Genomic DNA, 12,491 nt, shown 5'->3' on the forward strand with positions numbered 1-12,491 from the left:
CCTAGGCTGCATGCTTGGTCCTTTGCAGTTAAGGTAGTCGAGTCCCAGCATAGTGCGGGATGGGTGTAGTTACAATGTTCTTTGTGTATCCAAAGGAATTCCATTTTGGATGTATTTACTTGCAATTTGTTGGCGGTCATCCAGTTTTTGATTTCTGAGAGGCATTTTAGGAGTTTTGCGATCTGGGCATTGTGGTTTTCTCTTAGTGGTAGGTATAGTTGGATGTCATCTACAAAGGAGTGAATCTGTATTTGATATTTGTGGGCTATGTCTAGGACTGGCCTAATGTAGAGATTGAATAATAGGGGGGATAGCAGAGCTCCCTACGGAACACCGTATTTGATCAGTTTAGGTTTCAATAGCGCATCATTGAGCAGTACGCTTTGAGATCTATTATTCAGAAAGGAGGCAAACCATTGTAACATAGTGTCTTGGATTTTGATTTCAGAGAGCCACGCAATAAGGAGAGGATGGTCAATACTGTCAAATGCCGTGCTGAGATCCAGCAGCACTAGAAGGACATCATTACCCTTTTGCATGAGTTTCCAGCAGTCGTTGATGATGTCGAGAAAGACGGTTTCAGTACTATGGAATTTCCTGAATCCCAATTGGAAGGGGAATAGGGCTCTTTGTTCATTGATGAAGGAGTGTAATTAGTTCAACAGTTTTTTCTAGGTCTTGGAGACGAAGGGTAGGTTAGAGACAGGTCTAAAGTTGATGGGTACGTTAAAGTCGAGCATGGGTTTTCTCAAGATCAGTCTGATGACCGCTGACTTTCAGTTTGCGGGCACTACACCTGTTTTCAGAGAGGTGTTGATGAGAGGAAGAATGGAGTCTACAAAGGCATCTTTCACAGCCACCAGGAGGTGTGGCGGACATGGGTCCAGGTTGGAGACAGAAAGGCGTATAGCATCTAGTACCTTGGCGATGTCATCATGGGAGACGGTTTCAAAGTGAATTAGGTTTTCAGTTGTACTTTAATTATCTTGTCTTCAGTCATGGGGGAGTGATGGCTGTAGTGTGGTAGAGTTGAGGTGCGATCGTATTGTGTCTACTTTGTCAGCAAAGTACTGAGAGCATTTCGCTGTTGAGTTTCGTGTTAAGGCATTGGTTGTCTCCTTGCGATGTTGTGAGTATTTTTTTTGTTAGTTGAAAAAGGTTTTTTGATCTATTGGGGGTCTTTAATAGTTGTTTGGAGTAGTATATGTTTTTGGCCTCCAGGGCGGCTTTTTTATATTCTCCATGCAGTTCCTTCCATTTGGACCTGTCACTGTTAAGCCTGAATTTGTACCATTTCCTCTCCGCTTTCCTTAGTTCTATTTTTTTTAGCTCTTAAATTATCAGTAAACCAGAGGGAGGAATATTTGCGGGGATAGTATTTGGTCTCTTTTACTGGGGCTAGCCCTTTGTATAGGGTTTTTACCTTAGAGTGCCAGTACTTGGCAGCCTCATCAACAGATTCAGAATTGGGTTTTAATGTTCCCACTAGGTTAGAAAGACCTGTGGAGAGATCTTCCAACTTGATAGTATCGTTGTTGCTTATCTTCTTATGTTGGGTTTGCTTTCTGATGTGTCTGAAATATGAACTTTGAAGTCTTTTCTTTGGAGTTTCCAAGGAAAGCTTAGCTTGGTCTTCTCCAGTGCTGATTGATTTCTTCCTTCTGAAGTCCACAGTAGAAGCAGTATTTTTGCAAGCACCATAATTTGAAAGCACTGACCAACTTTCACATCCATATGACTATTGAAAATACCATGGCTTGAACAAGTCAGATCTTTATATGCAAAGATAGAGCTGAAGATCTTTTCTAGGTCCTTCATAGCTCTTCTGCTTGCTCTTTCATTATTGATTATAGATCCCAGCAAGTTGAAGTTGTTTACTATCTTGATGACTTCTCCACCAAAGATGTAGAAGTATTTTACTGTTGATTTCACCAGTTGTCAGGGTCTTTGCTTCTTCACGTTAAGGTGCAGACCCATTTTGAGACTATCTTCGTTGATCTTGATAAGCTGATGTTTCAGATCATCTTTACTTTCAGCCAGTAATTCTTTCACCAGTTTTCACACCTTGGCTTTCTTCATACAGCTCTGTTTAGCTGAGGATTTGTTCTGCATAAAAATGGAAAGATATGGGGAAAGTACGTAGCCTTAGGCATAGCTCGGGTCAGAGACACCCCTCCCTTGCCCTCTTCTCCACCCCTTCCCCAGATCTCTTTAACTTTCCCGGCATGAGCAGGATCACCAGCAGGCTGCCTGGGTCAGCATCAGCTCTCCCTTTGATGTCACTTCCTAGTCACAGGACCCAGAAGTGACATCGGAGGAAGAACCAACTCTAGTGTGAGCTGCAGGTTGGAGTTTCTGCTTGTGCCTGCGAAGAGCTACAGGTGCAATGAGAGGGAGGAGTGTGTAGGAGTGGGGGAACAGAGACCTCACCAAGATGGTGCTTGGGGTGGACTGTGCTCCTCTCCCCCTCTTAGAACATAAGAAATGCCTTCACCAGATCAGACCGAGGTCCATCTTGTCCGGCGATCCACGCAAGCGGTGGCCCATTTAGGTTCTCCTTTTTGGAGACCCGGATTTCCCGTATTCCTCAATATGATTTGCAAGAAGGTGTGCATCCAACTTGCGCTTGAAACTCGGAACAGTAGTCTCCGTCACAACCTCCTCCGGGAGAGCATTCCAAGCGCCAACCACTCGCTGTGTGAAACAGAACTTCCTAACATTTGTCCTAAACCTGCTGCCACTCAGTTTCAGGCTATGACCCATGTCCGTGTTACCTCCAAAAATGTTAGTAATGCTGTTTCCTGGTCTATTTTATCAAATCCTTTTAATATTTTAAAAGTCTCTATCAAATCCCCTCGCAATCTTCTCTTCTCGAGGGTGAATAGTCCCAGTTTTCTGAGGCGTTCTTTGTAGCTCAAATTTTCCATACCTTTGACTAGTTTTGTGGCTCGCCTCTGCACCCTCTTCAGCAGAGTTATATCCTTCTTAAGGTATGGAGACCAGTGTTGGACACAGTATTCCAAGTGAGGTCTGACCATTGCTCTGTAAAGTGGCATTATGACCTCTTCCGATCTACTTGTGATCCCCTTCTTAATTATGCCCAACATCCTGTTTGCTTTCTTCGCCGCCGCCGCACATTGAGCCGAAGGCTTTAGGGTTCTGTCTATCAGTACCCCCAAATCCCTTTCTTGTTCGCATTCGACTAATGTCACCCCCAACATCTTATACTCATGTTCTTTGTTTTTCTTTCCTAGATGCATCACCTTGCATTTGTCTATGTTAAAATTCATTTGCCACTTTTTCGCCCAAGTTTCCAGCTGGTTTAGATCCTTCTGGAGATCCTTGCAGTCCCCTAGAGAGCCAACCACCAGACATAGTTTTGTATCATCTGCAAACTTTGTTATATTGCATGTTGTTTCCTCTTCAAGGTCATTTATAAAAATATTAAACAAAATAGGCCCAAGAACCGAACCCTGGGGCACGCCGCTAGTCACTCTCTCCCAGTCCGAGAATTGCCCATTTATGCTAATCCTCTGCCTTCTGTTCTCTAGCCATTTGCCAATCCATCTGTGCACTTCTCCTCCTATTCCATGGCTCAGTAGTTTTCTCATAAGCCTTGCATGCAGAACCTTGTCAAACGCTTTCTGGAAGTCCAAGTAAACTATGTCCACTGGATCTCCACTATGCAATTGTTTGCTCACCTTCTCAAAGAATTGAAGTAAATTTGTCAGACATGACTTCCCTTTCCTACATCACTGTCTGTTCCTCCTGTTGATTCTTGATCAATGTTAATCTTCTGCTTGAACTATCAAGTGTTCTGCTCTATCCATTTTTCTTTTAACGTGATCCAGAATTTTTCATGAAAATGTAGGTAACTTTTCTCTTTTCCATCTCACATCTAGGATGATATCTCTCATTTTTCATCCTTTTCTGCTTGTACTTCTAGGTATGGTTGTAATTTCCACTGAATGATCTCAAGTAGAATCTTGTTGGTGTCACTGCGCAATCATTTCTACAATCAGTTGGATCAGTGGTGTAGCGAGGGTAGGAGGTACCCAGGGGGGTTCCCCCCTGCATCCTCCTCTGTGCCCCCCCCCCACTCCTTCCACACCAAACTCTCTCTATGCCCTCACCGCAACCCCCACTCCTTTCATGCCCCACACCACACTCGCGCCCTCCCTTCCCACCTCTTACCTCATCAAATCTTCGCCAGTGTGAGCAGCTTCTCTGGCCTGCTGCTCGTGCTGGCTTTCCCTCTGATGTCACTTCCTGGCCCCGCAACCCTGAAGTGATTTCAGAGGGAGCCAGGCCAGTGCAAGCAACAGGCTAGAGTAATTGCTCATGCTGGTGAAGATTTAAAGAGGTACAGGGGGTGGGGAAGGGAAGGCACGAGTGTGGCATGGGGGGGAGAGGTGCCGGTGCCCCCACCAAGACAGCACACAGGACAGTCTGCCCCCTCCTCCCCCTTTTCTTCTGTATTGGTATGAATACAGATCTTTACCAGTCATCAGCCATGATGTTGTCTTTCCAATTTCCTGGCAGAGCCTTGTAAGTATTGTAACAGCTGAACCTGATTGCTGTAATACTTCAATGGGAATGCCATCTATGCCTGGTGCTTTGTTCTTTTGTAAAGCTTTCAATTCTGCTTCAGTTTCTCTTTTCATCACCATATTTCCTGATTGTAAGGTGCAGGTTGAAATATCTGTTGATCCATTTGATCTTTATGATATAACACTTGGTGTATTCTTTCCACCTGATATCCACAGTTTTGCTATACTTGAGTATCCTTTAGCTCTAACTCTTGTAGCCTTAGGACATCTGATCATGATTTTATGATTGTACTAACAGATTTTTGTATGCATGTGGATTTGCAGTATTTTATTATGCCCCTAGGCAAAACACGGCCAAGTTGGGCATCTGTTTTGAGAACCTGGAGCAAGATAAGTGAATAAAGTTTACCTTTATCTTCTCATTGGCTGTATCCATCTTGAATTGCATTGCTGAGGAAAGAGTATATTAAAGATTTTATTGCCTCACAATCCCCCTGATGCAGTCCTTTGTTTCACCTGTTTTTTCCCTGCCCCTTGCTTCCTCTCTCTCTCTTTCTCTCTTTTTTACAAGTTTATTAGGATTTTATATACCGCCTATCAAGGTTATCTAAGCGGTTTTACAGTCATGTACTCCAGCATTTTCCCTGTCTGTCCCGGTGGGCTCACAATCTATCTAACGTACCTCACTCTCTGTCTCTGGTCTTTTTGACTTGTTCTCGTTGGCAATCTCTCAGTATGTCTCATGGATTGCAGCCCTACCCTGGAAGTCATGGCTCTGCTGACTGAAGATGGGAGGAAACAGCTTCAGCTGGACCTGGAGGACCCCAGAAAGGGGAACCAGAGGCTGGGGCAGCTGAGGAAACTTCTGTTGACCATCTGCAGTGGACTACACAGGTCTGTAACCAGGAAACTTGAAGTGAGAGGAAGGTGCAGATAAGTTTAGGCACCAGGATGCTGTGGAGGAAACCTGGGGAAGGGAAGACAGGGGAGAGGTTATGGAGGAGTCTGTGCACTGGAAGGAGGTACAGGTGGAGCAGGTTAAGGGGGAGGAAGTTGCAGAGGGGTATACAGGCATGAGAGGATTGGGAGGTGTTAAATAAAGAGAGGATGCAGAGGGTTCTGGCACTGAGAAAGATGTGGCACAATTTCAATACAGAGACTAATAATGTGTTTATTGAATTTAGAACTTTCCAGAAAAAGGGTTTCATGATGAGGAATAGTATCCAAATATTCAAAAGCATTTATGCAGTCAGTGTTGCAGCTGATCACATGAATGCTTTGGAGCCAATATTCAGATCACAGGTTGCCTAAGTTCCACGGTCAGTGTTGAACCCAGATATTCTGGATACTGGACAATTTCTGCCAAAGATAGGTCTGCCATCTCTGTGGTCTAGTTGACTGCTAAACTTAGTAGGTTAGCGTTGAATATTCATACTTAAGTGGCCAAATTGTGCAAACTTAGCCAGTAGTTGGCCAGCTTTGTGTAAGTGGTATGTGGGTGCAATGTAGGGGGTCCTATGAGGCAGGGGCTGCAGGCAGTTTTCGGATCGTCAGGACTGGTTCCACTCTGACTCTATTTTCCTCTTGCAGTGAGATTGATGTCACACTATCCAGCCTGGAGACTCTGGCCAAAGTGTTTGATCACTCAAGATCAGCTGTGAGTGATATTGGAAAACAGGCAAGTTCATTTGCTCAGGAGTTGGGGAATCACTCATTGATCTATTTTCATCAAGTATGGATATTTAGTGAATAGACCAAACAGTCTTGGATGTGTTTGGCTCAGTTGGAAATATTCCACTTTCTCAGGATACTTCCTTTACCAGGACTGATGTCCTGACCTATAGGAACCGTCATGGGGGTGAGGAGGAGGATGTTGGACACTAACTTTACAGCACTGTGAAAAGACCAAATGCTTCAGCTGCAAAGACCCTGATTTTCATGTTCCATAAAGCAACATCACGGCATTATGAGCACAGCACATTCGCAACCCCTGTTCTCTATCCTACTTAAACTGTGTCTGTGCACCCCTGGCTCAAAGCCCTATGTATTTTCTAGTCTCTGTGAGTACTTTGTTCAGCTCTTCCCCAGCAAAATTGCTTTTGTTCCCTAGTAGTTGGGCAAGGCTCTCATCAAGCATTGGAAGAGCTGAACAGGGCGTTCACCAGGCATTGGAAGAGTTGGACAGGGCATTCAGCAGACAATAGAATAGTTCAACAGGTAACTCAACAGACATTGGAAGTGTTAGACAGGGCACTCACTAGGTATCAGAAGATGTAGTTGGACTTGAAATATTGTAACTATTCCCTCCCGTCTTCTTTCCTCCCAGATGTATCATGTCAGTCTGTTTTGTCTGTTTGTATTGGAACCCAGCTTACTGTAATACTTCTAAAATCCTATTTATTTTAAATAAATTGTTCATCGCTTAGTTTGTAATAAGCGATCAATCAAATATTAATAAACTTGGAAATTTGGAAACTTGGAATTAGGCAGTGGAAGAGTTGGACAATACACTCACTAGAGATTGGAAGACTTGGACAGGGACCTCACCAAATATTGAGTTGGGCCACTCACCAGATATTGGAAGAGTTAGTTGGGTCACTCAATAGGCATTGGAAAAGTTGGATGGATCACTCAAAATGGATTGGAAGAACTGGGAATAAGGGAAAGAATTACTTCATCAGACATTGGAAATGTTGGATGGGCCACTCAGTAGAGAATGGAAGAGCTGGACAGAGCATTCACTAGGAAGTGGAAGAATTGGACAGGGCACTTAGTAGACATTGGAAGAGTTGGATGGGCAGTCACCAGACATTTGAAGAGTTGGACAGGACATGCACTAGGCATTGGAAGAGTTAAATGGAGCCCTAATCAAGTGTTGGAAGAGTTGGGAAGGGACACTCACTAGATGTGGGAAGAATTGTTTGATTCTTTAGTTTTTGAGACCACTGGTCTTTTATGTGTGTAAATGCTTAGGAGTAAGGAGTTTGGGTGAATGTCAGTTTAGAATTCTTGGAATGTTTGGACTGGGGAGAGCGTTTGTGGAATTGAGGTTACCTGTGCTTGGAACATTAAGCAGTGAGGAATTCCTGAGATGGATGGCTGTTCAGGATTTAGTTTGCTTTGAGGACACTTGTTATAGGGGTCAGAATCTGTTGCTTCTAGTTTGGGAGGCTATTTTGGTCAGTTTACTAGTGGTTATATCCCCCCTGTAACAAGGTGGGTTACAAAACCACATTCACAATAAGCATTCCAAACATCCATAAGACACACATATAAATTTCATCAATTTATCCAATGAAAATGCTCAACACCCACGCTTCATTTCACAAAAAAGATGTCTCTTCAAAAGCCTCTTAAAAACAATCATCTTTTTGCTTTCTAATATACAATGGACTAGCCCAAGAAAAAGCTCCCATTCTAGTGCACGGTAGGTAGGCTTGCACTATGATTGCTCGTGAAAGGGAGGCGTATGGGGGGAGGCTTCATGTTTTAGGGTGTTTGGGGGAGGGACAGGGCATAACGTTAATAGGACTGTAGGTTGGGAGTCCAGTATAGGAGTTGTCCTGTGGATTAGTTGGGAACATTTTGTAGTATGAAGTGGGTTGGCCTGAATGTGAAGGGGCTGACTAATTCTCTGTCTCTAAAAAAGAAGAAACGATTTTTTAATATAGAAAACCTAGATGCTGACTGTGCCTATTCGCTGGAAACATGTTAGGGGTCTGGAGAATTTGAGCATTTTTTTGAGATAAGTTTTGGATCGTTACTGACCACGTAAGAGAAAAAGACGTAGCATTCGGGCTATGACACTGCTTGTGATCTTTTTACACTTGAAAAATGTGGTGTTTGGATAATGGAGATTATACTTAATGTGTCACCCACGTGTTGTATTTTGGATCATTTTTAGGAGACAGTGGTGTGAAGGCTCATGCTTTTGAGAGGGAGGGGCACTGGGTAAGATTCGGGGAGAAGCCGTTGCATTTGTTAATGTCGATGCTCCGAAGACTTTTTTTTAAACATTATCAACACAGATTATGGGGATTGGGTCTGCCTATATTGTAATGGAGGGGGAGGATTTTAATCAGATATAGGATAATGCTTTAGATGGGAAGTCAGCAAGTTGCAGGTGGCAGACTAAGGCCTCCTTTTACGAAACTGCGATAGCCATTTCTAGTGCAGGGAGCCGTGCTGAATGGCCTGCAGTGCTCCTGACGCTCATTGAGTTCCTATGAGTGTCAGGGCCATTCAGCTCGGCTCCCCGCATTAGAAACGGCTATTGCAGTTTCGTAAAAGAGGGGATAAGTCCAGTAGGGGTCTTTGTGTCTGTAATGGAGCAACTGGGCTTGGTTGATTCATGGTGAGTGCTGCAACCTGCAGAGAGGACTTTTCCCTTTTTCCCATTCTTATTCTCTCTTAGATCATTTTTTAGTTTCTAAGAATCTGTTGCCTTTTTTTTCAGGATCCTGTTAAAGGGTCTATGCATGTGGGAGGAGTTTTCTTGCAGGTACAACCTCCTTTTAGGCGTTGTAATGCTGCCTTGGTGCAGGATGTGGCTTCCATGGAGTTGATTATTTCTGTCAGATGATCATTTGGCTCGTAACTTGTTGGCTGACTGTGACCCGTGTTTGGTGGGAGGAATAAGGAAAGGAGAAAAGAACTGAATAGGATGGATGAGGAAATCCAACAGCTTGGAGGATTTCCCGTCTGATCTACCGTATATGCTAGGCTGCAAAACGTAAAGTAAAGAGGCTGGAAACTCTCGTTCAGGACATCTTTTGGCTCAATGTAGGGCGCAAGTATTTATTTGTTAGTTTAGCTTTCTTGGCCTACTATTTCTCCTCCCTTTGCTTTTATTGTACAACCACCTTGAAATGTATCATAAGGTGGTATAACAAATTTTTAATAAATTTGGAACCTTTAACTATGTCTGTTGCTGAATTCTTGAGATTTTTTTAACTGTTTTATTTTTTCAAGAGTTCACTAACAAACAAAAAACCGATGACGCCACAAACAAGCAATCGAGTATCACAGAACAGTGCAAGAAAAGAAAATTCCCCCCAAAAAAACAACCCCTCAATAGGATCTCATATAAAGCAATGCAGTTGAAAACTCAGTTCTGTGAAAGGGACATTATCTGTTGGTCTGTCCCTTGGACCTCTATATGTCCCTTTCACAGAACTGAGTTTTCAACTGCTTCTTAAATTGAAAGTGGTTTACCCACCAGAGCGTTCCAGATCCATATCCAACACCAGCAATACAGAATGTCATCTGCATAATTTCCCTGCGGTATTTGATTTAATAGCCTTTGATTTTCAGATCGTAAGGATCTATTAGGCTTACAGAGCGCCATCACTTGCCAAAAATACCATGGGGTTTGATGGGCCACAGAATCAACTTTATGTTGTACCCGAAATAGAACTGGCAACCAGTGTAACTGCTTCAAAACTGGTATAATATGTGCCGTCCCTGCTCCGTCCCCGCGAGCTCAGTCCCTGTCCTCGCCCTTCAAACTGTCAGATCCCATCCGCACAAGCCTTGAATAGTTATGATTTTATACTGAACTTATTTTATTAAAGTATAAAAAGAGACTATTCTGTACAATTGTCATTTTATAAACACAAATTCAGAGCAAGCATCAACAAAACCCCTGTCTCCCCTCCCTTTCACAAATATCCCCTCCACTATTGTGAAAACTGAACAAACCAAATTACTACAGAATGCTACATAGAAAAATCAAGTTAACAGAATACTTCAGTCACACATGGCAGGAATATTGTTAGGGGAGAGCAACTAGGACAACTGCCCCCTGGTCAGAGAGAGCCCTAAGCCAGCTGGAAGCTAAAGTAGCACAGACTGGGCTTTGCAGTCCCCAGTTATGTCTAATACCAGCCCTAGCAGGATACGTATTTCAAATCTGAAATATTCTAATCACAAAATATAAAATAATTTTATTTTTCTACCTTTTGTTGTCTGGGAATTTTATTCTTCAAATCACATTGGTCTCAGGCTTTGGTTTTGGGTTCCTTCTGTCTTCATCGTGCCATGGCTGGCTCCTGAAGGTAAAATAGGCCCAAGAGTAGCTGGGGAGGAGATGCCGAGTCTGACACGGGCACAATTTTTTTTACCACAGGAGCAAGACTTTTCATTGCTCCAACAGGGGCGGTAAAATGTCTTGTCCCCATTCCTGCAGTAAACCAGTTGCAAATTTCTCCATTCCTGCGGATTTACTGTGTGACCACGGTTTACCGCAGTAAACGGTCCCCGTGTCATTCTCTACTCTCAATACTAGCCTAGTTGCAGCATTTCGTACCAATTGTAATGCTCTCCCTCTTGTTTTAGAAATTCCGAGATAGAGGGCGTTACAGTAGTCTAACCTGCATAACAGTTTGAAAATCAACAATTTCAAACGATGGAGCATGGGAAGGGATGAGCTTTTGTAATGTTGCAGAGAAGGAAATGACAGGCTTTAGCAGTCTGTTATATATGTGGAGTGAAAGATGAACACCAAGGCTATGAATTGAAGACAGAGGGAAGACGTGTTATCCCCAGAAATAGAGCATGGGGTAAGAGGAGAGTTGGGGGGGGGGGCTGCTGTCCCAGGGGACTTCCCTCCTGCCCTGCAGCATTTTCCTCTCCCTCCTTTCTCCAGCTTTTCTTAAAATCATTTTTAAGATAGTCTTTGCATTTTTCTGTAGGTTTCTTTCAGCAGTGATCCAGACCTTGAGCCCCTTCTCCATGAGATCTCCACTTTGGCCAGTCTGCTAAGCTCACTGGAGCAGAAGGTACTTTGCCCTGTCAGTGGGACGTCACATTAATAATGGGTGGTGCTAACTAAGGAATGACTTATGGGGTAATCTTAGATGCACTTGGCTCAAAATACAGCCTGTATGACAATAAAGGGATTTCCTTCTAAATACTCCCTTTGTCCCCAATCTTATATAGTCAATTATAGTGTGTCAATTTAGTATTGATGGGCTCAGACCCAGAACCATCTCGCACTGGGAGCCATCACAGCATCATCAGTGTTGCAACTTTACCACCATTTCAATCTCTCACGATGTGGGGTTACATTTTTCCCAAACTTCATTATCACGGGGGAGACTTGGCGATCTTCTGCTGATTATGGGCGGATGGCCATTCAGGAGTCTTTTCCGATTGGCTAAATAGCCCTGAAGAGCGGGTTCTTAGTCATAAGAGCAGTGGCGTGAGTGACAGTCCTAATCTTTCCTTCTCCCTCTGCACAGACAGGAGCACTGGTCCAAGAAAGTTTCTCCAAGCACAAGGCCGCTTCCTGTGGCTCCCCCCTGACTTCTTCTGCCTCCCAGAACAACCTCACTCACACCTTCCAGGTGAGACGCTCTTGCTGTTTGGTACTGGTACGCCCCATGCCCTGACTGGGAAAGGCACTGCCAGACTGTTGGGTGCAGTGGTTAAAGCTACAGCCTCAGCACCCCGAGGTTGTGGGTTCAAACCCATGCTGCACCTTGTGACCCTGGGCAAGTCACTGCATCTCCCTTTGCCCTAGGAATATTAGATAGAATGTAAGCCCACCGGGACAGACAGGGAAAAATACCCTGAATAAATTCATGTAAACTGTTCTGAGTTCTCCTGGGAGAACAGTATATAGAAAATTGAATAAATAGTGTGAAAAGTTTCAGCCTCTGATGTCATAATGCCTCATTCCACCAATAAGAGCCAACCTCATCAGTGATGTCACAATGGCTGGATTGTCCTAGAGTAACACAGTGGTTAAAGCTACAGCCTCAGCACCCTGAGGTTGTGGGTTCAAACCCACGCTGCTCCTTGTGACCCTGGCCAAGTCACTTAATCCCCCCATTGCCCCAGGTACATTAGATAGATTCTCAGGACAGACAGGGAAAAATGCTCGAGTACCTGAATAAATTCATGTAAACCATTCTGAGCTCCCCTGGGAGAATGGTATTT

The 12,491-nt window shown here is 43.8% G+C and overlaps 1 protein-coding gene across 2 annotated transcripts in view; it reads left to right on the top strand.

Moving 5' to 3' along the window:
- The window catches only part of LOC117361421 (phosphatidylinositol 3,4,5-trisphosphate 5-phosphatase 2-like), a 95,129-nt gene that overhangs the window by 35,493 nt on the left and 47,145 nt on the right, over window positions 1-12,491 (top strand). For both annotated transcript variants that reach the window (XM_033946726.1, XM_033946725.1), the window contains 4 exons: window positions 5,304-5,444; window positions 6,141-6,228; window positions 11,243-11,329; window positions 11,792-11,896. In XM_033946726.1, the coding sequence (XP_033802617.1) occupies window positions 5,304-5,444; window positions 6,141-6,228; window positions 11,243-11,329; window positions 11,792-11,896 (421 nt within the window). The remainder of the gene's footprint in view (window positions 1-5,303; window positions 5,445-6,140; window positions 6,229-11,242; window positions 11,330-11,791; window positions 11,897-12,491) is intronic.

This window comes from Geotrypetes seraphini, chromosome 5 (genome assembly GCF_902459505.1).
Source record: "Geotrypetes seraphini chromosome 5, aGeoSer1.1, whole genome shotgun sequence".
NCBI lineage: Eukaryota > Metazoa > Chordata > Amphibia > Gymnophiona > Dermophiidae > Geotrypetes > Geotrypetes seraphini.